Consider the following 26,470-nt stretch of genomic DNA (forward strand, 5'->3'; position numbering starts at 1 on the left):
GTGTGACTCCCTATGCTGTGTGACACCCTATTCCCTATGCATTGTGACTCCCTATGCAGTGTGACACCCTACTCCCTATGCAGTGTGACTCCCTATGCTGTGTGACACCCTATCCCCTATGCTGTGTGACACCCTATTCCCTATGCTGTGTGACACCCTACTCCCTATGCAGTGTGACTCCCTATGCTGTGTGACACCCTATCCCCTATGCAGTGTGACACCCTACTCCCTATGCAGTGTGACTCCCTATGCTGTGTGACACCCTATTCCCTATGCTGTGTGACACCCTATTCCCTATGCAGTGTGACACCCTATTCCATATGCTGTGTGACACTCTATTCCCTAAGCAGTGTGACACCCTATTCCCTATGCTGTGTGACACCCTATTCCCTATGCAGTGTGACACCCTATTCCCTATGCAGTGTGACACCCTATTCCCTATGCTGTGTGACACCCTATTCCCTATGCAGTGTGACACCCTACTCCCTATGCAGTGTGACTCCCTATGCTGTGTGACACCCTATCCCCTATGCAGTGTGACACCCTACTCCCTATGCAGTGTGACTCCCTATGCTGTGTGACACCCTATTCCCTATGCTGTGTGACACCCTATTCCCTATGCAGTGTGACACCCTATTCCATATGCTGTGTGACACACTATTCCCTATGCAGTGTGATACCCTATTCCCTATGCTGTGTGACACCCTATTCCCTATGCAGTGTGACACCCTATTCCCTATGCAGTGTGACACCCTATTCCCTATGCAGTGTGACACCCTATTCCCTATGCAGTGTGACACCCTATTACCTATGCAGTGGGGCACCCTATTCCCTATGCAGTTGGACACTCTATTCCCTATGCTGTGTGATACCCTATTCCCTATGTTGTGTGACACCCTATTGCCTATGCAGTGTGACTCCCTATTCCCTATGCCGTGTGACACCCTATTCCCTATGCAGTGTGACACCCTATTCCCTATGCAGTGTGACACCCTATTCCCTATGCAGTGTGACTCCCTATTCCCTAGGCAGTGTGACACCCTATTTCATATGCTGTGTGACACCCTATTCCCTATGCTGTGTGACTCCCTATGTTTTGTGACACCCTATTCCCTATGCAGTGTGACACCCTATTCCCTATGCAGTGTGACACCCTGTTCCATATGCTGTGTGACTCCCTATTCCCTATGCAGTGTGACACCCTATTCCCTATGCAGTGTGACACCCTTTTCCCTATGCAGTGTGACTCCCTATTCCCTAGGCAGTGTGACACCCTATCCCCTATGCTGTGTGACACCCTATTCCCTATGCTGTGTGACACCCTATTCCCTATTCTGTGTGACACCCTATTCCCTATGCATTGTGACTCCCTATGCAGTGTGACACCCTATTACCTATGCAGTGTGACACCCTATTCCCTATGCAGTGTGACACCCTATTCACTATGCAGTGTGGCACCCTATTCCCTATGCAGTGTGACACCCTATTCCCTATGCAGTGTGACACCCTATTCCCTATGCAGTGCACTATATTTGATCAGAGTCACTATAAGGGACACGGGTGTCATTTGATCAGAGTCACTATAAGGGATACGGGTGTCATTTGATCAGAGTCACTATAAGGGATACGGGTGTCATTTGATCAGAGTCACTATAAGGGATACGGGTGTCATTTGATCAGAGTCACTATAAGGGGTAAGGGTGTAATTTGATCAGAGTCACTATAAGGGATACGGGTGTCATTTGATCAGAGTCACTATAAGGGATACGGGTGTCATTTGATCAGAGTCACTATATCCTGGCAAGAGGGCGTATTGCTTTATTCTAAGTATGTTTTTTCTGTGTGTGTGTTTGTGTGTGTGCGTGCGTGTCTAAAGATGAAGTCGGCTGGGGTCGTGGAAGGAGGACTGTTCACAGAGAGTTACTGCAACATCTGTAATGCCCAACTCATCTCCGAGTCGCAACGCACAGCACACTATGAGGTGAGTCTACATCACGCACACATGCAGCACGTGTGCACACTCACACACACACAGAGAGTGAGGAAGAGGCCTGAGAGAGAGGAGGAGGGCAGGGGGTATGAGGGGGGAGAGTGTGGTGCAGGGAGTTGCATTAGAGGGAGAGAGACAGTGCCAGCTGGAGGGATGGATGGATAGATAATGGAGTGCTGCTAGTGGGTGATAACCTGCCTGAGTCCAGTCATGCTGCTCCACTGCCCCTGTTAGATCTTTCCCCTGGGAGTCAAATACCATCCTCTCCCTGCCTGACTCCCTGCCTGACTCCCTGTCTGACTCCCTGCCTGACTCCCTGCCTGACTCCCTGTCTGACTCCCTGCCTGACTCCCTGTCTGACTCCCTGCCTGACTCCCTGCCTGACTCCCTGCCTGACTCCCTGCCTGACTCCCTGTCTGACTCCCTGCCTGACTCCCTGCCTGACTCCCTGCCTGACTGCCTGACTCCCTGTCTGACTCCCTGCCTGACTCCCTGCCTGACTCCCTGTCTGACTCCCTGTCTGACTCCCTGTCTGACTCCCTGTCTGACTCCCTGTCTGACTCCCTGTCTGACTCCCTGTCTGACTCTCTGCCTGACTCCCTGCCTGACTCCCTGCCTGACTCCCTGTCTGACTCCCTGCCTGACTCCCTGCCTGACTCCCTGCCTGACTCCCTGCCTGACTCCCTGCCTGACTCCCTGCCTGCTCCTCTGTCCATCACATTGCAGGTGTGTGGGTGTATGTCTAGTGCATCTCGACTCAGACCCAGGCCCAGCATTACCTGTCAATGTTTTCCCTCTTATCTCCCTCCCACCCACCCTCTCCTCTTTCTTTCTGTCTTCTCCATTATCACTTTCTACATATTCACTTTCCACATGTTTCTTTAACAATCCACCACTCATTCCTCTCTCCCTCTCTTCTCTACCACTATCAGTATCTTCCTCTCTTCTCTACTACTATCAGTCTCTTCCTCTCTTCTCTACCACTATCAGTCTCTTCCTCTCTTCTCTACCACTATCAGTCTCTCCCTCTCGTCTCTACTACTATCAGTCTCTTCCTCTCTTCTCTACCACTATCAGTCTCTCCCTCTCTTCTCTACCACTATCAGTCTCTTCCTCTCTTCTCTACCACTATCAGTCTCTTCCTCTCTTCTCTAACACTATCAGTCTCTCCCTCTCTTCTCTACTACTATCAGCCTCTCCCTCTCTTCTCTACCACTATCAGTCTCTTCCTCTCTTCTCTACCACTATCAGTCTCTCCCTCTCTTCTCTACCACTCTGTCTCTCCCTCTCTTCTCTACCACTATCAGTCTCTCCCTCTCTTCTCTACCACTATCAGTCTCTCCCTCTCTTCTCTACCACCATCAGTCTCTCCCTCTCTTCTCTACCACTCTGTCTCTCCCTCTCTTCTCTACCACTATCAGTCTCTCCCTCTCTTCTCTACCACTCTGTCTCTCCCTCTCTTCTCTACCACTATCAGTCTCTCCCTCTCTTCTCTACCACTCTGTCTCTCCCTCTCTTCTCTACCACTATCAGTCTCTCCCTCTCTTCTCTACCACTCTGTCTCTCCCTCTCTTCTCTACCACTATCAGTCTCTCCCTCTCTTCTCTACCACTCTGTCTCTCCCTCTCTTCTCTACCACTATCAGTCTCTCCCTCTCTTCTCTACCACCATCAATCTCTTTGTCTCTTCTCTACCACTATCAGTCTCTCCCTCTCTTCTCTACCACTATCAGCCTCTCCCTCTCTTCTCTACCACCATCAGTCTCTTCCTCTCTTCTCTACCACTATCAGTCTCTCCCTCTCTTCTCTACCACTATCAGTCTCTCCCTCTCTTCTCTACCACTATCAGTCTCTCCCTCTCTTCTCTACCACTATGTCTCTCCCTCTCTTCTCTACTACTATCAGTCTCTCCCTCTCTTCTCTACCACTATCAGTCTCTTCCTCTCTTCTCTGCCACTATCAGTCTCTCCCTCTCTTCACTACTACTATCAGTCTCTCCCTCTCTTCACTACTACTACCAGTCTCTTCCTCTCTCCTCTACCACTATCAGTCCGTCCCTCTCTTCTCTACTACTATCAGTCTCTCCCTCTCTTCTCTACCACTATCAGTCTCTTCCTCTCTTCTCTACCACTATCAGTCTCTCCCTCTCTTCTCTACCACTCTGTCTCTCCCTCTCTTCTCTACAACTATCAGTCTCTCCCTCTCTTCTCTACCACTCTGTCTCTCCCTCTCTTCTCTACCACTATCAGTCTTATCCTCTCTTTTCTACTACTATCAGTCTCTTCCTCTCTTCTCTACCACTCTGTCTCTCCCTCTCTTCTCTACCACTATCAGTCTCTTCCTCTCTTCTCTACCACTATCAGTCTCTCCCTCTCTTCTCTACCACTCTGTCTCTCCCTCTCTTCTCTACCACTATCAGTCTCTCCCTCTCTTCTCTACCACTCTGTCTCTCCCTCTCTTTTCTACCACCATCAGTCTCTTCCTCTCTTTTCTACTACTTTCAGTCTCTTCCTCTCTTCTCTACCACTCTGTATCTCCCTCTCTTCTCTACCACCATCAGTCTCTTCCTCTCTTCTCTACCACTATCAGTCTCTCCCTCTCTTCTCTACTACTATCAGTCTCTCCCTCTCTTCTCTACCACTATCAGTCTCTCCCTCTCTTCTCTACCACCATCAGTCTCTTCCTCTCTTCTCTACCACAATCAGTCTCTCCCTCTCTTCTCTACCACTATCAGTCTCTCCCTCTCTTCTCTACCACTATCAGTCTCTCCCTCTCTTCTCTACCACTATTAGTCTCTCCCTCTCTTCTCTACCACTATGTCTCTCCCTCTCTTCTCTACTACTATCAGTCTCTCCCTCTCTTCTCTACCACTATCAGTCTCTTCCTCTCTTCTCTGCCACTATCAGTCTCTCCCTCTCTTCACTACTACTATCAGTCTCTCCCTCTCTTCACTACTACTACCAGTCTCTTCCTCTCTCCTCTACCACTATCAGTCCGTCCCTCTCTTCTCTACTACTATCAGTCTCTCCCTCTCTTCTCTACCACTATCAGTCTCTTCCTCTCTTCTCTACCACTATCAGTCTCTCCCTCTCTTCTCTACCACTCTGTCTCTCCCTCTCTTCTCTACAACTATCAGTCTCTCCCTCTCTTCTCTACCACTCTGTCTCTCCCTCTCTTCTCTACCACTATCAGTCTCTTCCTCTCTTTTCTACTACTATCAGTCTCTTCCTCTCTTCTCTACCACTCTGTCTCTCCCTCTCTTCTCTACCACTATCAGTCTCTTCCTCTCTTCTCTACCACTATCAGTCTCTCCCTCTCTTCTCTACCACTCTGTCTCTCCCTCTCTTCTCTACCACTATCAGTCTCTCCCTCTCTTCTCTACCACTCTGTCTCTCCCTCTCTTCTCTACCACCATCAGTCTCTTCCTCTCTTTTCTACTACTTTCAGTCTCTTCCTCTCTTCTCTACCACTCTGTATCTCCCTCTCTTCTCTACCACCATCAGTCTCTTCCTCTCTTCTCTACCACTATCAGTCTCTCCCTCTCTTCTCTACTACTATCAGTCTCTCCCTCTCTTCTCTACCACTATCAGTCTCTCCCTCTCTTCTCTACCACCATCAGTCTCTTCCTCTCTTCTCTACCACAATCAGTCTCTCCCTCTCTTCTCTACCACTATCAGTCTCTCCCTCTCTTCTCTACCACTCTGTCTCTCCCTCTCTTCTCTACCACTATCAGTCTTTCCCTCTCTTCTCTACCACTCTGTCTCTCCCTCTCTTCTCTACCACTGTCAGTCTCTCCCTCTCTTCTCTACCACTCTGTCTCTCCCTCTCTTCTCTACCACCATCAGTCTCTTCCTCTCTTTTCTACTACTTTCAGTCTCTTCCTCTCTTCTCTACCACTCTGTATCTCCCTCTCTTCTCTACCACCATCAGTCTCTTCCTCTCTTCTCTACCACTATCAGTCTCTCCCTCTCTTCTCTACTACTATCAGTCTCTCCCTCTCTTCTCTACCACTATCAGTCTCTCCCTCTCTTCTCTACCACCATCAGTCTCTTCCTCTCTTCTCTACCACAATCAGTCTCTCCCTCTCTTCTCTACCACTATCAGTCTCTCCCTCTCTTCTCTACCACTCTGTCTCTCCCTCTCTTCTCTACCACTATCAGTCTTTCCCTCTCTTCTCTACCACTCTGTCTCTCCCTCTCTTCTCTACCACTGTCAGTCTCTCCCTCTCTTCTCTACTACTATCAGTCTCTCCCTCTCTTCTCTACTACTATCAGTCCCTCCCTCTCTTCTCTACCACTATCAGTCTCTCCCTCTCTTCTCTACCACTATCAGTCTCTTCCTCTCTTCTCTACTACTATCAGTCTCTCCCTCTCTTCTCTACCACTCTGTCTCTCCCTCTCTTCTCTACCACTATCAGTCTCTCCCTCTCTTCTCTACCACTATCAGTCCCTCCCTCTCTTCTCTACTACTATCAGTCTCTCCCTCTCTTCTCTACTACTATCAGTCCCTCCCTCTCTTCTCTACCACTATCAGTCTCTCCCTCTCTTCTCTACCACTATCAGTCTTTCCCTCTCTTCTCTACCACTATCAGTCTCTCCCTCTCTTCTCTACCACTCTGTCTCTCCCTCTCTTCTCTACCACTATCAGTCTTTCCCTCTCTTCTCTACCACTCTGTCTCTCCCTCTCTTCTCTACCACTGTCAGTCTCTCCCTCTCTTCTCTACCACTCTGTCTCTCCCTCTCTTCTCTACCACTATCAGTCTCTCCCTCTCTTCTCTACCACTATCAGTCTCTCCCTCTCTTCTCTACCACTATCAGTCCCTCCCTCTCTTCTCTACTACTATCAGTCTCTCCCTCTCTTCTCTACTACTATCAGTCCCTCCCTCTCTTCTCTACCACTATCAGTCTCTCCCTCTCTTCTCTACCACTATCAGTCTCTTCCTCTCTTCTCTACTACTATCAGTCTCTCCCTCTCTTCTCTACCACTCTGTCTCTCCCTCTCTTCTCTACCACTATCAGTCTCTCCCTCTCTTCTCTACCACTATCAGTCCCTCCCTCTCTTCTCTACTACTATCAGTCTCTCCCTCTCTTCTCTACTACTATCAGTCCCTCCCTCTCTTCTCTACCACTATCAGTCTCTCCCTCTCTTCTCTACCACTATCAGTCTCTCCCTCTCTTCTCTACCACTATCAGTCCCTCCCTCTCTTCTCTACTACTATCAGTCTCTCCCTCTCTTCTCTACTACTATCAGTCCCTCCCTCTCTTCTCTACCACTATCAGTCTCTCCCTCTCTTCTCTACCACTATCAGTCTTTCCCTCTCTTCTCTACCACTATCAGTCTCTCCCTCTCTTCTCTACCACTCTGTCTCTCCCTCTCTTCTCTACCACTATCAGTCTTTCCCTCTCTTCTCTACCACTCTGTCTCTCCCTCTCTTCTCTACCACTGTCAGTCTCTCCCTCTCTTCTCTACCACTCTGTCTCTCCCTCTCTTCTCTACCACTATCAGTCTCTTCCTCTCTTCTCTACTACTATCAGTCTCTCCCTCTCTTCTCTACCACTCTGTCTCTCCCTCTCTTCTCTACCACTATCAGTCTCTCCCTCTCTTCTCTACCACTATCAGTCCCTCCCTCTCTTCTCTACTACTATCAGTCTCTCCCTCTCTTCTCTACTACTATCAGTCCCTCCCTCTCTTCTCTACCACTATCAGTCTCTCCCTCTCTTCTCTACCACTATCAGTCTTTCCCTCTCTTCTCTACCACTATCAGTCTCTCCCTCTCTTCTCTACCACTCTGTCTCTCCCTCTCTTCTCTACCACTATCAGTCTTTCCCTCTCTTCTCTACCACTCTGTCTCTCCCTCTCTTCTCTACCACTGTCAGTCTCTCCCTCTCTTCTCTACCACTCTGTCTCTCCCTCTCTTCTCTACCACTATCAGTCTCTCCCTCTCTTCTCTACCACTATCAGTCTCTCCCTCTCTTCTCTACCACTATCAGTCCCTCCCTCTCTTCTCTACTACTATCAGTCTCTCCCTCTCTTCTCTACTACTATCAGTCCCTCCCTCTCTTCTCTACCACTATCAGTCTCTTCCTCTCTTCTCTACCACTATCAGTCTCTTCCTCTCTTCTCTACTACTATCAGTCTCTCCCTCTCTTCTCTACCACTCTGTCTCTCCCTCTCTTCTCTACCACTATCAGTCTCTCCCTCTCTTCTCTACCACTATCAGTCCCTCCCTCTCTTCTCTACTACTATCAGTCTCTCCCTCTCTTCTCTACTACTATCAGTCCCTCCCTCTCTTCTCTACCACTATCAGTCTCTCCCTCTCTTCTCTACCACTATCAGTCTCTTCCTCTCTTCTCTACTACTATCAGTCTCTCCCTCTCTTCTCTACCACTATCAGTCTCTCTCTCTCTTCTCTACCACTCTGTCTCTCCCTCTCTTCTCTACCACTCTGTCTCTCCCTCTCTTCTCTACCACTATCAGTCTCTTCCTCTCTTTTCTACCACTCTGTCTCTCCCTCTCTTCTCTACCACTATCAGTCTCTTCCTCTCTTTTCTACCACTCTGTCTCTCCCTCTCTTCTCTACCACTCTGTCTCTCCCTCTCTTCTCTACCACTATCAGTCTCTCTCTCTCTTCTCTACCACTATAAGTCTCTCCCTCTCTTCTCTACCACTATCAGTCTCTTCCTCTCTTCTCTAACACTATCAGTCACTCCCTCTCTTCTCTACCACTCTGTCTCTCCCTCTCTTCTCTACCACTATCAGTCTCTCCCTCTCTTCTCTACCACTATCTGTCTCTTCCTCTCTTCTCTACCACTATCAGTCTCTCCCTCTCTTCTCTACCACTATCAGTCTCTCCCTCTCTTCTCTACCACTCTGTCTCTCCCTCTCTTCTCTACCACTATCAGTCTCTCCCTCTCTTCTCTACCACTATCAGTCTCTCCCTCTCTTCTCTACCACTATCAGTCCCTCCCTCTCTTCTCTACCACTATCAGTCTCTCCCTCTCTTCTCTACCACTATCAGCCTCTTCCTCTCTTCTCTACTACTATCAGTCTCTCCCTCTCTTCTCTACCACTCTGTCTCCCCCTCTCTTCTCTACCACTGTCAGTCTCTCCCTCTCTTCTCTACCACTATCAGTCTCTCCCTCTCTTCTCCACCACTCTGTCTCTCCCTCTCTTCTCTACCACTATGTCTCTCCCTCTCTTCTCTACCACTCTGTCTCTCCCTCTCTTCTCTACCACTCTGCCTCTCCCTCTCTTCTCTACCACTATCAGTCTTTCCCTCTCTTCTCTACCACTATCAGTCTCTCCCTCTCTTCTCTACCACTCTGTCTCTCCCTCTCTTCTCTACCACTATCATTCTTTCCCTCTCTTCTCTACTACTATCAGCCTCTCCCTCTCTTCTCTACCACTCTGTCTCTCCCTCTCTTCTCTACCACTATCAGTCTCTCCCTCTCTTCTCTACCACTATCAGTCTCTCCCTCTCTTCTCTACCACTATCAGTCCCTCCCTCTCTTCTCTACCACTATCAGTCTCTCCCTCTCTTCTCTACCACTATCAGTCTCTTCCTCTCTTCTCTACTACTATCAGTCTCTCCCTCTCTTCTCTACCACTCTGTCTCTCCCTCTCTTCTCTACCACTGCCAGTCTCTCCCTCTCTTCTCTACCACTCTGTCTCTCCCTCTCTTCTCTACCACTATCAGTCTCTCCCTCTCTTCTCTACCACTATCAGTCTCTTCCTCTCTTCTCTAACACTATCAGTCTCTCCCTCTCTTCTCTACCACTCTGTCTCTCCCTCTCTTCTCTACCACTATGTCTCTCCCTCTCTTCTCTACCACTCTGTCTCTCCCTCTCTTCTCTACCACTATCAGTCTCTTCCTCTCTTCTCTACCACTATCAGTCTCTTCCACTCTTCTCTACCACTATCAGTCTCTCCCTCTCCCTCTCTTCTCTACCACTATCAGTCTCTCCCTCTCTTCTCTACCACTATCAGTCCCTCCCTCTCTTCTCTACCACTATCAGTCTCTCCCTCTCGTCTCTACCACTCTGTCTCTCCTTCTCTTCTCTACCACTATCAGTCCCTCCCTCTCTTCTCTACCACTATCAGTCTCTCCTTCTCTTCTCTACTATTATCAGTCTCTTCCTCTCTTCTCTACCACTATCAGTCTCTCCCTCTCTTCTCTACCTCTATCAGTCTCTCTCTCTTCTCTACCACTCTGCCTCTCCCTCTCTTCTCTACCACTATCAGTCTCTCCCTCTCTTCTCTACCACTATCAGTCTCTGTCTCTCCTTCTCTTCTCTACCACTATCAGTCCCTCCCTCTCTTCTCTACCACTATCAGTCTCTCCTTCTCTTCTCTACTATTATCAGTCTCTTCCTCTCTTCTCTACCACTATCAGTCTCTCCCTCTCTTCTCTACCTCTATCAGTCTCTCTCTCTTCTCTACCACTCTGCCTCTCCCTCTCTTCTCTACCTCTATCAGTCTCTCCCTCTCTTCTCTACCACTCTGCCTCTCCCTCTCTTCTCTACCACTATCAGTCTCTCCCTCTCTTCTCTACCACTATCAGTCTCTGTCTCTCCCTCTCTTCTCTTCCACTATCAGTCTCTCCCTCTCTTCTCTACCACTATAGGTCTCTGTCTCTCCCTCTCTTCTCTACCTCTATCAGTCTCTCCCTCTCTTCTCTACCACTCCTCCTCTCCCTCTCTTCTCTACCACTATCAGTCTCTCCCTCTCTTCTCTACCACTATCAGTCTCTCCCTCTCCCTCTCTTCTCTACCTCTATCAGTCTCTCCCTCTCTTCTCTACCACTCTGTCTCTCCCTCTCTTCTCTACCACTATCAGTCTCTCCCTCTCTTCTCTACCACTATCAGTCTCTCCCTCTCCCTCTCTTCTCTACCTCTATCAGTCTCTCCCTCTCTTCTCTACCACTCTGTCTCTCCCTCTCTTCTCTACCACTATCAGTCTCTTCCTCTCTTCTCTACCACTATCAGCCTCTTCCTCTCTTCTCTACTACTATCAGTCTCTCCCTCTCTTCTCTACCACTCTGTCTCCCCCTCTCTTCTCTACCACTGTCAGTCTCTCCCTCTCTTCTCTACCACTATCAGTCTCTCCCTCTCTTCTCCACCACTCTGTCTCTCCCTCTCTTCTCTACCACTATGTCTCTCCCTCTCTTCTCTACCACTCTGTCTCTCCCTCTCTTCTCTACCACTCTGCCTCTCCCTCTCTTCTCTACCACTATCAGTCTCTCCCTCTCTTCTCTACCACTCTGTCTCTCCCTCTCTTCTCTACCACTATCATTCTTTCCCTCTCTTCTCTACTACTATCAGCCTCTCCCTCTCTTCTCTACCACTCTGTCTCTCCCTCTCTTCTCTACCACTATCAGTCTCTCCCTCTCTTCTCTACCACTATCAGTCTCTCCCTCTCTTCTCTACCACTATCAGTCCCTCCCTCTCTTCTCTACCACTATCAGTCTCTCCCTCTCTTCTCTACCACTATCAGTCTCTTCCTCTCTTCTCTACTACTATCAGTCTCTCCCTCTCTTCTCTACCACTCTGTCTCTCCCTCACTTCTCTACCACTGCCAGTCTCTCCCTCTCTTCTCTACCACTCTGTCTCTCCCTCTCTTCTCTACCACTATCAGTCTCTCCCTCTCTTCTCTACCACTATCAGTCTCTTCCTCTCTTCTCTAACACTATCAGTCTCTCCCTCTCTTCTCTACCACTCTGTCTCTCCCTCTCTTCTCTACCACTATGTCTCTCCCTCTCTTCTCTACCACTCTGTCTCTCCCTCTCTTCTCTACCACTATCAGTCTCTTCCTCTCTTCTCTACCACTATCAGTCTCTTCCACTCTTCTCTACCACTATCAGTCTCTCCCTCTCCCTCTCTTCTCTACCACTATCAGTCTCTCCCTCTCTTCTCTACCACTATCAGTCCCTCCCTCTCTTCTCTACCACTATCAGTCTCTCCCTCTCGTCTCTACCACTCTGTCTCTCCTTCTCTTCTCTACCACTATCAGTCCCTCCCTCTCTTCTCTACCACTATCAGTCTCTCCTTCTCTTCTCTACTATTATCAGTCTCTTCCTCTCTTCTCTACCACTATCAGTCTCTCCCTCTCTTCTCTACCTCTATCAGTCTCTCTCTCTTCTCTACCACTCTGCCTCTCCCTCTCTTCTCTACCACTATCAGTCTCTCCCTCTCTTCTCTACCACTATCAGTCTCTGTCTCTCCTTCTCTTCTCTACCACTATCAGTCCCTCCCTCTCTTCTCTACCACTATCAGTCTCTCCTTCTCTTCTCTACTATTATCAGTCTCTTCCTCTCTTCTCTACCACTATCAGTCTCTCCCTCTCTTCTCTACCTCTATCAGTCTCTCTCTCTTCTCTACCACTCTGCCTCTCCCTCTCTTCTCTACCTCTATCAGTCTCTCCCTCTCTTCTCTACCACTCTGCCTCTCCCTCTCTTCTCTACCACTATCAGTCTCTCCCTCTCTTCTCTACCACTATCAGTCTCTGTCTCTCCCTCTCTTCTCTTCCACTATCAGTCTCTCCCTCTCTTCTCTACCACTATCAGTCTCTGTCTCTCCCTCTCTTCTCTACCTCTATCAGTCTCTCCCTCTCTTCTCTACCACTCCTCCTCTCCCTCTCTTCTCTACCACTATCAGTCTCTCCCTCTCTTCTCTACCACTATCAGTCTCTCCCTCTCCCTCTCTTCTCTACCTCTATCAGTCTCTCCCTCTCTTCTCTACCACTCTGTCTCTCCCTCTCTTCTCTACCACTATCAGTCTCTCCCTCTCTTCTCTACCACTATCAGTCTCTCCCTCTCCCTCTCTTCTCTACCTCTATCAGTCTCTCCCTCTCTTCTCTACCACTCTGTCTCTCCCTCTCTTCTCTACCACTATCAGTCTCTTCCTCTCTTCTCTACCACTATCAGTCTCTTCCTCTGTTCTCTACCAATATCAGTCTCTCTCTCCCTCTCTTCTCTACTACTATCAGTCTCTCCCTCTCTTCTCTACCACTATCAGTCTCTCCCTCTCTTCTCTACCACTATCAGTCTCTTCCTCTCTTCTCTACTACTATCAGTCTCTTCCTCTCTTCTCTACCACTATCAGTCTCTCTCTCCCTCTCTTCTCTACCACTATCAGTCTCTTCATATCTTCTCTACCACTATGTCTCTCCCTCTCTTCTCTACTACTATCAGTCTCTTACTCTCTTCTCTACCACTATCAGTCTCTTCCTCTCTTCTCTACCTCTATCAGTCTCTCTCTCTCTTCTCTACCACTCTGCCTCTCCCTCTCTTCTCTACCACTATCAGTCTCTTCATCTCTTCTCTACCACTATCAGTCTCTCTCTCCCTCTCTTCTCTACCACTATCAGTCTCTCCCTCTCTTCTCTACCACTCTGTCTCTCCCTCTCTCCTCTACCACTATCAGTCTCTCCCTCTCTTCTCTACCACTATCAGTCTCTGTCTCTCCCTCTCTTCTCTACCACTATCAGTCTCTCCCTCTCTTCTCTACCACTATCAGTCTCTCCCTCTCTTCTCTACCACTCTGTCTCTCCCTCTCTCCTCTACCACTATCAGTCTCTCCCTCTCTTCTCTACCACTATGTCTCTCCCTCTCTTCTCTACCCCTATCAGTATCTCCCTCTCTTCTCTACCACTTTCAGTCTCTCCCTCTCTTCTCTACCACTATCAGTCTCTCCCTCTCTTCTCTACTACTATCAGTCTCTTCCTCTCTTCTCTACCGCTATCAGTCTCTCCCTCTCTTCTCTACCTCTATCAGTCTCTCTCTCTCTTCTCTACCACTCTGCCTCTCCCTCTCTTCTCTACCACTATCAGTCTCTCCCTCTCTTCTCTACCACCATCAGTCTCTTCCTCTCTTCTCTACCACTATCAGTCTCTCCCTCTCTTCTTTACCACTATCAGTCTCTTCCTCTCTTCTCTACCACTGTCAGTCTCTCCCTCTCTTCTCTACCACTCTGTCTCTCCCTCTCTTCTCTACCACTATCAGTCTCTCCCTCTCTTCTCTACCACTATCAGTCTCTTCCTCTCTTCTCTAACACTATCAGTCTCTCCCTCTCTTCTCTACCACTCTGTCTCTCCCTCTCTTCTCTACCACTATGTCTCTCCCTCTCTTTTCTACCACTCTGTCTCTCCCTCTCTTCTCTACCACTCTGTCTCTCCCTCTCTTCTCTACCACTATCAGTCTCTTCCTCTCTTCTCTACCACTATCAGTCTCTTCCTCTCTTCTCTACCACTATCAGTCTCTTCCTCTCTTCTCTACCACTATCAGTCTCTCCCTCTCCCTCTCTTCTCTACCACTATCAGTCTCTCCCTCTCTTCTCTACCACTATCAGTCCCTCCCTCTCTTCTTTACCACTATCAGTCTCTCCCTCTCTTCTCTACCACTATCAGTCTCTCCCTCTCTTCTCTACTACTATCAGCCTCTCCCTCTCTTCTCTACCACTCTGTCTCTCCCTCTCTTCTCTACCACTATCAGTCTCTCCCTCTCTTCTCTACCACTATCAGTCTCTCACTCTCTTCTCTACCACTATCAGTCCCTCCCTCTCTTCTCTACCACTATCAGTCTCTCCCTCTCTTCTCTACCACTATCAGTCTCTTACTCTCTTCTCTACTACTATCAGTCTCTCCCTCTCTTCTCTACCACTCTGTCTCTCCCTTTCTTCTCTACCACTGTCAGTCTCTCCCTCTCTTCTCTACCACTCTGTCTCTCCCTCTCTTCTCTACCACTATCAGTCTCTCCCTCTCTTCTCTACCACTATCAGTCTCTTCCTCTCTTCTCTAACACTATCAGTCTCTCCCTCTCTTCTCTACCACTATCAGTCTCTCCCTCTCTTCTCTACCACTATCAGTCTCTCCCTCTCTTCTCTACCTCTATCAGTCTCTCTCTCTTCTCTACCACTCTGCCTCTCCCTCTCTTCTCTACCACTATCAGTCTCTCCCTCTCTTCTCTACCACTATCAGTCTCTGTCTCTCCCTCTCTTCTGTACCTCTATCAGTCTCTCCCTCTCTTCTCTACCACTCTGCCTCTCCCTCTCTTCTCTACCTCTATCAGTCTCTCCCTCTCTTCTCTACCACTCTGCCTCTCCCTCTCTTCTCTACCACTATCAGTCTCTCCCTCTCTTCTCTACCACTATCAGTCTCTGTCTCTCGCTCTCTTCTCTTCCACTATCAGTCTCTCCCTCTCTTCTCTACCACTATCAGTCTCTGTCTCTCCCTCTCTTCTCTACCACTCCTCCTCTCCCTCTCTTCTCTACCACTATCAGTCTCTCCCTCTCTTCTCTACCACTATCAGTCTCTCCCTCTCCCTCTCTTCTCTACCTCTATCAGTCTCTCCCTCTCTTCTCTACCACTCTGTCTCTCCCTCTCTTCTCTACCACTATCAGTCTCTCCCTCTCTTCTCTACCACTATCAGTCTCTCCCTCTCCCTCTCTTCTCTACCTCTATCAGTCTCTCCCTCTCTTCTCTACCACTCTGTCTCTCCCTCTCTTCTCTACCACTATCAGTCTCTTCCTCTCTTCTCTACCACTATCAGTCTCTTCCTCTCTTCTCTACCAATATCAGTCTCTCTCTCCCTCTCTTCTCTACTACTATCAGTCTCTCCCTCTCTTCTCTACCACTATACGTCTCTCCCTCTCTTCTCTACCACTATCAGTCTTTTCCTCTCTTCTCTACTACTATCAGTCTCTTCCTCTCTTCTCTACCACTATCAGTCTCTCTCTCCCTCTCTTCTCTACCACTATCAGTCTCTTCCTATCTTCTCTACCACTATGTCTCTCCCTCTCTTCTCTACTACTATCAGTCTCTTACTCTCTTCTCTACCACTATCAGTCTCTTCCTCTCTTCTCTAACACTATCAGTCTCTCTCTCCCTCTCTTCTCTACTACTATCAGTCTCTTCCTCTCTTCTCTACCACTATCAGTCTCTTCATCTCTTCTCTACCACTATCAGTCTCTCTCTCCCTCTCTTCTCTACCACTATCAGTCTCTCCCTCTCTTCTCTACCACTCTGTCTCTCCCTCTCTCCTCTACCACTATCAGTCTCTCCCTCTCTTCTCTACCACTATCAGTCTCTGTCTCTCCCTCTCTTCTCTACCACTATCAGTCTCTCCCTCTCTTCTCTACCACTATCAGTCTCTCCCTCTCTTCTCTACCACTCTGTCTCTCCCTCTCTCCTCTACCACTATCAGTCTCTCCCTCTCTTCTCTACCACTATGTCTCTCCCTCTCTTCTCTACCCCTATCAGTATCTCCCTCTCTTCTCTACCACTTTCAGTCTCTCCCTCTCTTCTCTACCACTATCAGTCTCTCCCTCTCTTCTCTACTACTATCAGTCTCTTCCTGTCTTCTCTACCACTATCAGTCTCTCCCTCTCTTCTCTACCTCTATCAGTCTCTCTCTCTCTTCTCTACCACTCTGCCTCTCCCTCTCTTCTCTACCACTATCAGTCTCTCCCTCTCTTCTCTACCACCATCAGTCTCTTCCTCTCTTCTCTACTACTATCAGTCTCTCCCTCTCTTCTTTACCACTATCAGTCTCTTCCTCTCTTCTCTACCACTGTCAGTCTCTCCCTCTCTTCTCTACCACTCTGTCTCTCCCTCTCTTCTCTACCACTATCAGTCTCTCCCTCTCTTCTCTACCACTATCAGTCTCTTCCTCTCTTCTCTAACACTATCAGTCTCTCCCTCTCTTCTCTACCACTCTGTCTCTCCCTCTCTTCTCTACCACTATGTCTCTCCCTCTCTTTTCTACCACTCTGTCTCTCCCTCTCTTCTCTACCACTCTGTCTCTCCCTCTCTTCGCTACCACTATCAGTCTCTTCCTCTCTTCTCTACCACTATCAGTCTCTTCCTCTCTTCTCTACCACTATCAGTCTCTCCCTCTCCCTCTCTTCTCTACCACTATCAGTCTCTCCCTCTCTTCTCTACCACTATCAGTCCCTCCCTCTCTTCTCTACCACTATCAGTCTCTCCCTCTCTTCTCTACCACTATCAGTCTCTCCTTCTCTTCTCTACTATTATCAGTCTCTTCCTCTCTTCTCTACCACTATCAGTCTCTCCCTCTCTTCTCTACCTCTATCAGTCTCTCTCTCTTCTCTACCACTCTGCCTCTCCCTCTCTTCTCTACCACTATCAGTCTCTCCCTCTCTTCTCTACCACTATCAGTCTCTGTCTCTCCCTCTCTTCTCTACCTCTATCAGTCTCTCCCTCTCTTCTCTACCACTCTGCCTCTCCCTCTCTTCTCTACCTCTATCAGTCTCTCCCTCTCTTCTCTACCACTCTGCCTCTCCCTCTCTTCTCTACCACTATCAGTCTCTCCCTCTCTTCTCTTCCACTATCAGTCTCTGTCTCTCCCTCTCTTCTCTTCCACTATCAGTCTCTCCCTCTCTTCTCTACCACTATCAGTCTCTGTCTCTCCCTCTCTTCTCTACCTCTATCAGTCTCTCCCTCTCTTCTCTACCACTCCTCCTCTCCCTCTCTTCTCTACCACTATCAGTCTCTCCCTCTCTTCTCTACCACTATCAGTCTCTCCCTCTCCCTCTCTTCTCTACCTCTATCAGTCTCTCCCTCTCTTCTCTACCACTCTGTCTCTCCCTCTCTTCTCTACCACTATCAGTCTCTTCCTCTCTTCTCTACCACTATCAGTCTCTTCCTCTCTTCTCTACCAATATCAGTCTCTCTCTCCCTCTCTTCTCTACTACTATCAGTCTCTCCCTCTCTTCTCTACCACTATCAGTCTCTCCCTCTCTTCTCTACCACTATCAGTCTCTTCCTCTCTTCTCTACTACTATCAGTCTCTTCCTCTCTTCTCTACCACTATCAGTCTCTCTCTCCCTCTCTTCTCTACCACTATCAGTCTCTTCCTATCTTCTCTACCACTATGTCTCTCCCTCTCTTCTCTACTACTATCAGTCTCTTACTCTCTTCTCTACCACTATCAGTCTCTTCCTCTCTTCTCTAACACTATCAGTCTCTCTCTCCCTCTCTTCTCTACTACTATCAGTCTCTTCCTCTCTTCTCTACCACTATCAGTCTCTTCATATCTTCTCTACCACTATCAGTCTCTCTCTCCCTCTCTTCTCTACCACTATCAGTCTCTCCCTCTCTTCTCTACCACTCTGTCTCTCCCTCTCTCCTCTACCACTATCAGTCTCTCCCTCTCTTCTCTACCACTATCAGTCTCTGTCTCTCCCTCTCTTCTCTACCACTATCAGTCTCTCCCTCTCTTCTCTACCACTATCAGTCTCTCCCTCTCTTCTCTACCACTCTGTCTCTCCCTCTCTCCTCTACCACTATCAGTCTCTCTCTCTCTTCTCTACCACTCTGCCTCTCCCTCTCTTCTCTACCACTATCAGTCTCTCCCTCTCTTCTCTACCACCATCAGTCTCTTCCTCTCTTCTCTACCACTATCAGTCTCTCCCTCTCTTCTTTACCACTATCAGTCTCTTCCTCTCTTCTCTACCACTGTCAGTCTCTCCCTCTCTTCTCTACCACTCTGTCTCTCCCTCTCTTCTCTACCACTATCAGTCTCTCCCTCTCTTCTCTACCACTATCAGTCTCTTCCTCTCTTCTCTAACACTATCAGTCTCTCCCTCTCTTCTCTACCACTCTGTCTCTCCCTCTCTTTTCTACCACTATGTATCTCCCTCTCTTTTCTACCACTCTGTCTCTCCCTCTCTTCTCTACCACTCTGTCTCTCCCTCTCTTCTCTACCACTATCAGTCTCTTCCTCTCTTCTCTACCACTATCAGTCTCTTCCTCTCTTCTCTACCACTATCAGTCTCTCCCTCTCCCTCTCTTCTCTACCACTATCAGTCTCTCCCTCTCTTCTCTACCACTATAAGTCCCTCCCTCTCTTCTCTACCACTATCAGTCTCTCCCTCTCTTCTCTACCACTATCAGTCTCTCCCTCTCTTCTCTACTACTATCAGTCTCTTCCTCTCTTCTCTACCACTATCAGTCTCTCCCTCTCTTCTCTACCTCTATCAGTCTCTCTCTCTCTTCTCTTCCACTCTGCCTCCCCCTCTCTTCTCTACCACTATCAGTCTCTCCCTCTATTCTCTACCTCAATCAGTCTCTCCCTCTCTTCTCTACCACTCTGCCTCTCCCTCTCTTCTCTACCTCTATCAGTCTCTCCCTCTCTTCTCTACCACTCTGCCTCTCCCTCTCTCCTCTACCACTATCAGTCTCTCCCTCTCTTCTCTACCACTATCAGTCTCTGTCTCTCCCTCTCTTCTCTACCACTATCAGTCTCTCCCTCTCTTCTCTACCACTATCAGTCTCTGTCTCTCCCTCTCTTCTCTACCACTCTGCCTCTCCCTCTCTTCTCTACCACTATCAGTCTCTCCCTCTCTTCTCTACCACTATCAGTCTCTCCCTCTCCCTCTCTTTTCTACCTCTATCAGTCTCTCCCTCTCTTCTCTACCACTCTGTCTCTCCCTCTCTTCTCTACCACTATCAGTCTCTTCCTCTCTTCTCTACCACTATCAGTCTCTTCCTCTCTTCTCTACCAATATCAGTCTCTCTCTCCCTCTCTTCTCTACTACTATCAGTCTCTCCCTCTCTTCTCTACCACTATCAGTCTCTCCCTCTCTTCTCTACCACTATCAGTCTCTTCCTCTCTTCACTACTACTATCAGTCTCTTCCTCTCTTCTCTCCCACTATCAGTCTCTCTCTCCCTCTCTTCTCTACCACTATCAGTCTCTTCCTATCTTCTCTACCACTATGTCTCTCCCTCTCTTCTCTACTACTATCAGTCTCTTACTCTCTTCTCTACCACTATCAGTCTCTTCCTCTCTTCTCTAACACTATCGGTCTCTCCCTCTGTTCTCTACTACTATCAGTCTCTCCCTCTCTTCTCTACCACTATCAGTCTCTTCATCTCTTCTCTACCACTATCAGTCTCTTCCTCTCTTCTCTACCAATATCAGTCTCTCTCTCCCTCTCTTCTCTACTACTATCAGTCTCTCCCTCTCTTCTCTACCACTATCAGTCTCTCCCTCTCTTCTCTACCACTATCAGTCTCTTCCTCTCTTCACTACTACTATCAGTCTCTTCCTCTCTTCTCTACCACTATCAGTCTCTCTCTCCCTCTCTTCTCTACCACTATCAGTCTCTTCCTATCTTCTCTACCACTATGTCTCTCCCTCTCTTCTCTACTACTATCAGTCTCTTACTCTCTTCTCTACCACTATCAGTCTCTTCCTCTCTTCTCTAACACTATCAGTCTCTCCCTCTGTTCTCTACTACTATCAGTCTCTCCCTCTCTTCTCTACCACTATCAGTCTCTTCATCTCTTCTCTACCACTATCAGTCTCTCTCTCCCTCTCTTCTCTACTACTATCAGTCTCTTCCTCTCTTCTCTACCACTATCAGTCTCTTCATCTCTTCTCTACCACTATCAGTCTCTCTCTCCCTCTCTTCTCTACCACTATCAGTCTCTCCCTCTCTTCTCTACCACTCTGTCTCACCCTCTCTCCTCTACCACTCTGTCTCTCCCTCTCTTCTCTACTACTATCAGTCTCTTACTCTCTTCTCTACCACTATCAGTCTCTTCCTCTATTCTCTAACACTATCAGTCTCTCTCTCCCTCTCTTCTCTACCACTATCAGTCTCTCCCTCTCTTCTCTACCACTCTGCCTCTCCCTCTCTTCTCTACCTCTATCAATCTCTCCCTCTCTTCTCTACCACTCTGCCTCTCCCTCTCTTCTCTACCACTATCAGTCTCTCCCTCTCTTCTCTACCACTATCAGTCTCTGTCTCTCCCTCTCTTCTCTACCACTATCAGTCTCTCCCTCTCTTCTCTACCACTGTCAGTCTCTGTCTCTCCCTCTCTTCTCTACCTCTATCAGTCTCTCCCTCTCTTCTCTACCACTCCTCCTCTCCCTCTCTTCTCTACAACTATCAGTCTCTCCCTCTCTTCTCTACCACTATCAGTATCTCCCTCTCCCTCTCTTCTCTACCTCTATCAGTCTCTCCCTCTCTTCTCTACCACTCTGTCTCTCCCTCTCTTCTCTACCACTATCAGTCTCTCCCTCTCTTCTCTACCACTATCAGTCTCTCCCTCTCCCTCTCTTCTCTACCTCTATCAGTCTCTCCCTCTCTTCTCTACCACTCTGTCTCTCCCTCTCTTCTCTACCACTGTCAGTCTCTTCCTCTCTTCTCTACCACTATCAGTCTCTTCCTCTCTTCTCTACCAATATCTGTCTCTCTCTCCCTCTCTTCTCTACTACTATCAGTCTCTCCCTCTCTTCTCTACCACTATCAGTCTCTCCCTCTCTTCTCTACCACTAGCAGTCTCTTCCTCTCTTCTCTACCACTATCAGTCTCTCCCTCTCTTCTCTACCACTAGCAGTCTCTTCCTCTCTTCTCTACCACTATCAGTCTCTTCCTATCTTCTCTACCACTATGTCTCTCCCTCTCTTCTCTACTACTATCAGTCTCTTACTCTCTTCACTACTACTATCAGTCTCTTCCTCTCTTCTCTACCACTATCAGTCTCTCTCTCCCTCTCTTCTCTACCACTATCAGTCTCTTCCTATCTTCTCTACCACTATGTCTCTCCCTCTCTTCTCTACTACTATCAGTCTCTTACTCTCTTCTCTACCACTATCAGTCTCTTCCTCTCTTCTCTAACACTATCAGTCTCTCCCTCTGTTCTCTACTACTATCAGTCTCTCCCTCTCTTCTCTACCACTATCAGTCTCTTCATCTCTTCTCTACCACTATCAGTCTCTTCCTATCTTCTCTACCACTATGTCTCTCCCTCTCTTCTCTACTACTATCAGTCTCTTACTCTCTTCTCTACCACTATCAGTCTCTTCCTCTCTTCTCTAACACTATCAGTCTCTCCCTCTGTTCTCTACTACTATCAGTCTCTCCCTCTCTTCTCTACCACTATCAGTCTCTTCATCTCTTCTCTACCACTATCAGTCTCTCTCTCCCTCTCTTCTCTACTACTATCAGTCTCTTCCTCTCTTCTCTACCACTATCAGTCTCTTCATCTCTTCTCTACCACTATCAGTCTCTCTCTCCCTCTCTTCTCTACCACTATCAGTCTCTCCCTCTCTTCTCTACCACTCTGTCTCACCCTCTCTCCTCTACCACTCTGTCTCTCCCTCTCTTCTCTACTACTATCAGTCTCTTACTCTCTTCTCTACCACTATCAGTCTCTTCCTCTATTCTCTAACACTATCAGTCTCTCTCTCCCTCTCTTCTCTACCACTATCAGTCTCTCCCTCTCTTCTCTACCACTCTGCCTCTCCCTCTCTTCTCTACCTCTATCAATCTCTCCCTCTCTTCTCTACCACTCTGCCTCTCCCTCTCTTCTCTACCACTATCAGTCTCTCCCTCTCTTCTCTACCACTATCAGTCTCTGTCTCTCCCTCTCTTCTCTACCACTATCAGTCTCTCCCTCTCTTCTCTACCACTGTCAGTCTCTGTCTCTCCCTCTCTTCTCTACCTCTATCAGTCTCTCCCTCTCTTCTCTACCACTCCTCCTCTCCCTCTCTTCTCTACAACTATCAGTCTCTCCCTCTCTTCTCTACCACTATCAGTATCTCCCTCTCCCTCTCTTCTCTACCTCTATCAGTCTCTCCCTCTCTTCTCTACCACTCTGTCTCTCCCTCTCTTCTCTACCACTATCAGTCTCTCCCTCTCTTCTCTACCACTATCAGTCTCTCCCTCTCCCTCTCTTCTCTACCTCTATCAGTCTCTCCCTCTCTTCTCTACCACTCTGTCTCTCCCTCTCTTCTCTACCACTGTCAGTCTCTTCCTCTCTTCTCTACCACTATCAGTCTCTTCCTCTCTTCTCTACCAATATCTGTCTCTCTCTCCCTCTCTTCTCTACTACTATCAGTCTCTCCCTCTCTTCTCTACCACTATCAGTCTCTCCCTCTCTTCTCTACCACTAGCAGTCTCTTCCTCTCTTCTCTACTACTAGCAGTCTCTTCCTCTCTTCTCTACCACTATCAGTCTCTTCCTATCTTCTCTACCACTATGTCTCTCCCTCTCTTCTCTACTACTATCAGTCTCTTACTCTCTTCTCTACCACTATCAGTCTCTTCCTCTCTTTTCTAACACTATCAGTCTCTCTCTCCCTCTCTTCTCTACTACTATCAGTCTCTTCCTCTCTTCTCTACCACTATCAGTCTCTTCATCTCTTCTCTACCACTATCAGTCTCTCTCCCCCTCTCTTCTCTACCACTATCAGTCTCTCCCTCTCTTCTCTACCACTCTGTCTCACCCTCTCTCCTCTACCACTATCAGTCTCTCCCTCTCTTCTCTACCACTCTGTCTCACCCTCTCTCCTCTACCACTATCAGTCTCTCCCTCTCTTCTCTACCACTATCAGTCTTTCCCTCTCTTCTCTACCACTATGTCTCTCCCTCTCTTCTCTACCCCTATCAGTCTCTCCCTCTCTTCTCTACCACTATCAGTCTCTCCCTCTCTTCTCTACCACTATCAGTCTCTCTCTCTCTTCTCTACCACTATCAGTCTCTCCCTCTCTTCTCTACCACTATCAGTCTCTCCCTCTCTTCTCTACCCCTATCAGTCTCTCCCTCTCTTCTCTACCACTATCTGTCTCTCCCTCTCTTCTCTACCACTATCAGTCTCTCCCTCTCTTCTCTACCACTATTAGTCTCTTCCTCTCTTCTCTTCCACTATCAGTCTCTTCCTCTCTTCTCTACCACCATCAGTCTCTTCCTCTCTTCTCTGCCACTATCAGTCTCTTCCTCTCTTCTCTACCATTATCAGTCTCTCCCTCTCTTCTCTACCACTCTCCTGCTCTATCAGTCTCTCCCTCTCTTATTCACTATAGTCTTCCCTTATTCAACCTTTCACATTCTACATTTGTTCCTACCTCTTTCTCTATATTTTTCTTCCTTTGCTCTCCTATTTCCTCTTCATTTTCCCCCCCTCCTTCCTGCTTTCTCCCTCACTTTCCTACCGCGCTCCCTCGTTCAGTCTCCCACTTCAATCATTATTTAGCTCTCTCTGCCTCTCTCCCTCTCTCTCCTACACCTGCCACTCTCCTCCTCTCCCTCCCACACCTTACCAATGCCCTCCTCTTTCTCTCTCTCTCTAACACTCTCTTCTTTTCTCCCTCTCTCCTTTTCTCTTCTCTATCCATGCCACACTGCACCACTCTGCTCCTCTCTCTCTCTCATCGCCCCTCGTCTTTCTCCAGCCCATATCAAACCAGTCTGCCCCTCTCTCTCATCGCCCCTCGTCTTTCTCCAGCTCATATCAAACCAGTCTGCTCCTCTCTCTCTCTCATTGCCCCTCTTCTTTCTCCAGCCCATATCAAACCACTCTTCTCCTCTCTCTCTCTCATCGCCCCTCGTCTTTCTCCAACCCATATCAAACCAGTCTGCTCCTCTCTCTCTCTCATCGCCCCTCGTCTTTTTCCAGCGCATATCAAACCAGTCTGCTCCTCTCTCTCATCGCCCCTCGTCTTTCTCTAGCCCATATCAAACCAGTCTGCTCCTCTCTCTCATCACCCCTCGTCTTTCTCCAGCCCATAACCAGTCTGCTCCTCTCTCTCATCGCCCCTCGTCTTTCTCCAGCTCATATCAAACCAGTCTGCTCCTCTCTCTTATCGCCCCTCGTCTTTCTCCAGCTCATATCAAACCAGTCTGTTCCTCTCTCTCTCTCATTGCTCCTCGTCTTTCTCCAGCTCATATCAAACCAGTCTGTTCCTCTCTCTCTCTCATCACCCCTCGTCTTTCTCCAGCTCATATCAAACCAGTCTGCTCCTCTCTCTCATCGCCCCTCGTCTTTCTCCAGCCCATATCAAACCAGTCTGTTCCTCTCTCTCATCGCCCCTCGTCTTTCTCCAACCCATATCAAACCAGTCTGCTCCTCTCTCTCATCGCCCCTCGTCTTTCTCCAGCTCATAACAAACCAGTCTGCTCCTCTCTCTCATCGCCCCTCGTCTTTCTCCAGCCCATATCAAACCAGTCTCCTGTCTATCTCTCATCGCCCCTCGTCTTTCTCCAGCTCATATCAAACCAGTCTGCTCCTCTCTGTCTCTCATCACCCCTCGTCTTTCTCCAACCCATATCAAACCAGTCTGCTCCTCTCTCTCTCTCATCGCCCCTCGTCTTTCTCCAGCTCATATCAAACCAGTCTGCCCCTCTTTCTCTCTCTCTCATCGCCCCTCGTCTTTCTCCAACCCATATCAAACCAGTCTGCTCCTCTCTCTCATCGCCCCTCGTCTTTCTCCAGCCCATATCAAACCAGTCTGCTCCTCTCTCTCATCGCCCCTCGTCTTTCTCCAGCTCATATCAATCCAGTCTCCTCTCTCTCTCTCTCATCGCCCCTCGTCTTTCTCCAGCTCATATCAAACCAGTCTCCTCTCTCTCTCTCATCACCCCTCGTCTTTCTCCAGCCCATATCAAACCAGTCTGCTCCTCTCTCTCATCGCCCCTCGTCTTTCTCCAGCTCATATCAAACCAGTCTGCTCCTCTCTCATCGCCCCTCGTCTTTCTCCAGCCCATATCAAACCAGTCTGCTCCTCTCTCTCATCGCCCCTCGTCTTTCTCCAACCCATATCAAACCAGTCTGCTCCTCTCTCTCATCGCCCCTCGCCTTTCTCCAGCTCATAACAAACCAGTCTGCTCCTCTCTCTCATTGCCCCTCGTCTTTCTCCAGCCCATATCAAACCAGTCTGCTCCTCTCTCTCTCTCATCGCCCCTCGTCTTTCTCCAGCTCATATCAAACCAGTCTGCTCCTCTCTGTCTCTCATCACCCCTCGTCTTTCTCCAACCCATATCAAACCAGTCTGCTCCTCTCTCTCTCTCTCATCGCCCCTCGTCTTTCTCCAGCTCATATCAAACCAGTCTGCCCCTCTTTCTCTCTCTCTCATCGCCCCTCGTCTTTCTCCAACCCATATCAAACCAGTCTCCTCTCTCTCTCTCATCGCCCCTCTTCTTTCTCCAGCCCATATCAAACCAGTCTGCTCCTCTCTCTCATCGCCCCTCGTCTTTCTCCAGCTCATATCAATCCAGTCTCCTCTCTCTCTCTCTCATCGCCCCTCGTCTTTCTCCAGCTCATATCAAACCAGTCTGCTCCTCTCTCTCTCTCATCGCCCCTCGTCTTTCTCCAGCTCATATCAAACCAGTCTGCTCCTCTCTGTCTCTCATCACCCCTCGTCTTTCTCCAACCCATATCAAACCAGTCTGCTCCTCTCTCTCTCTCTCATCGCACCTCGTCTTTCTCCAGCTCATATCAAACCAGTCTGCCCCTCTTTCTCTCTCTCTCATCGCCCCTCGTCTTTCTCCAACCCATATCAAACCAGTCTCCTCTCTCTCTCTCATCGCCCCTCTTCTTTCTCCAGCCCATATCAAACCAGTCTGCTCCTCTCTCTCATCGCCCCTCGTCTTTCTCCAGCTCATATCAATCCAGTCTCCTCTCTCTCTCTCTCATCGCCCCTCGTCTTTCTCCAGCCCATATCAAACCAGTCTGCTCCTC

At 48.6% G+C, this 26,470-nt stretch overlaps 1 protein-coding gene across 2 annotated transcripts in view; it reads left to right on the forward strand.

The window, feature by feature from the left end:
- LOC110499334 (zinc finger matrin-type protein 4) overlaps positions 1 to 26,470 on the forward strand; it is a 161,858-nt gene that overhangs the window by 18,967 nt on the left and 116,421 nt on the right. For both annotated transcript variants that reach the window (XM_036956195.2, XM_090213002.1), the window contains exon 2: positions 1,877 to 1,981. In XM_036956195.2, the coding sequence (XP_036812090.1) occupies positions 1,877 to 1,981 (105 nt within the window). The remainder of the gene's footprint in view (positions 1 to 1,876; positions 1,982 to 26,470) is intronic.

This window comes from Oncorhynchus mykiss, chromosome 20, assembly GCF_057628025.1.
Source record: "Oncorhynchus mykiss isolate SJ-2025 chromosome 20, ASM5762802v1, whole genome shotgun sequence".
Taxonomy (NCBI): Eukaryota; Metazoa; Chordata; class Actinopteri; order Salmoniformes; family Salmonidae; genus Oncorhynchus; species Oncorhynchus mykiss.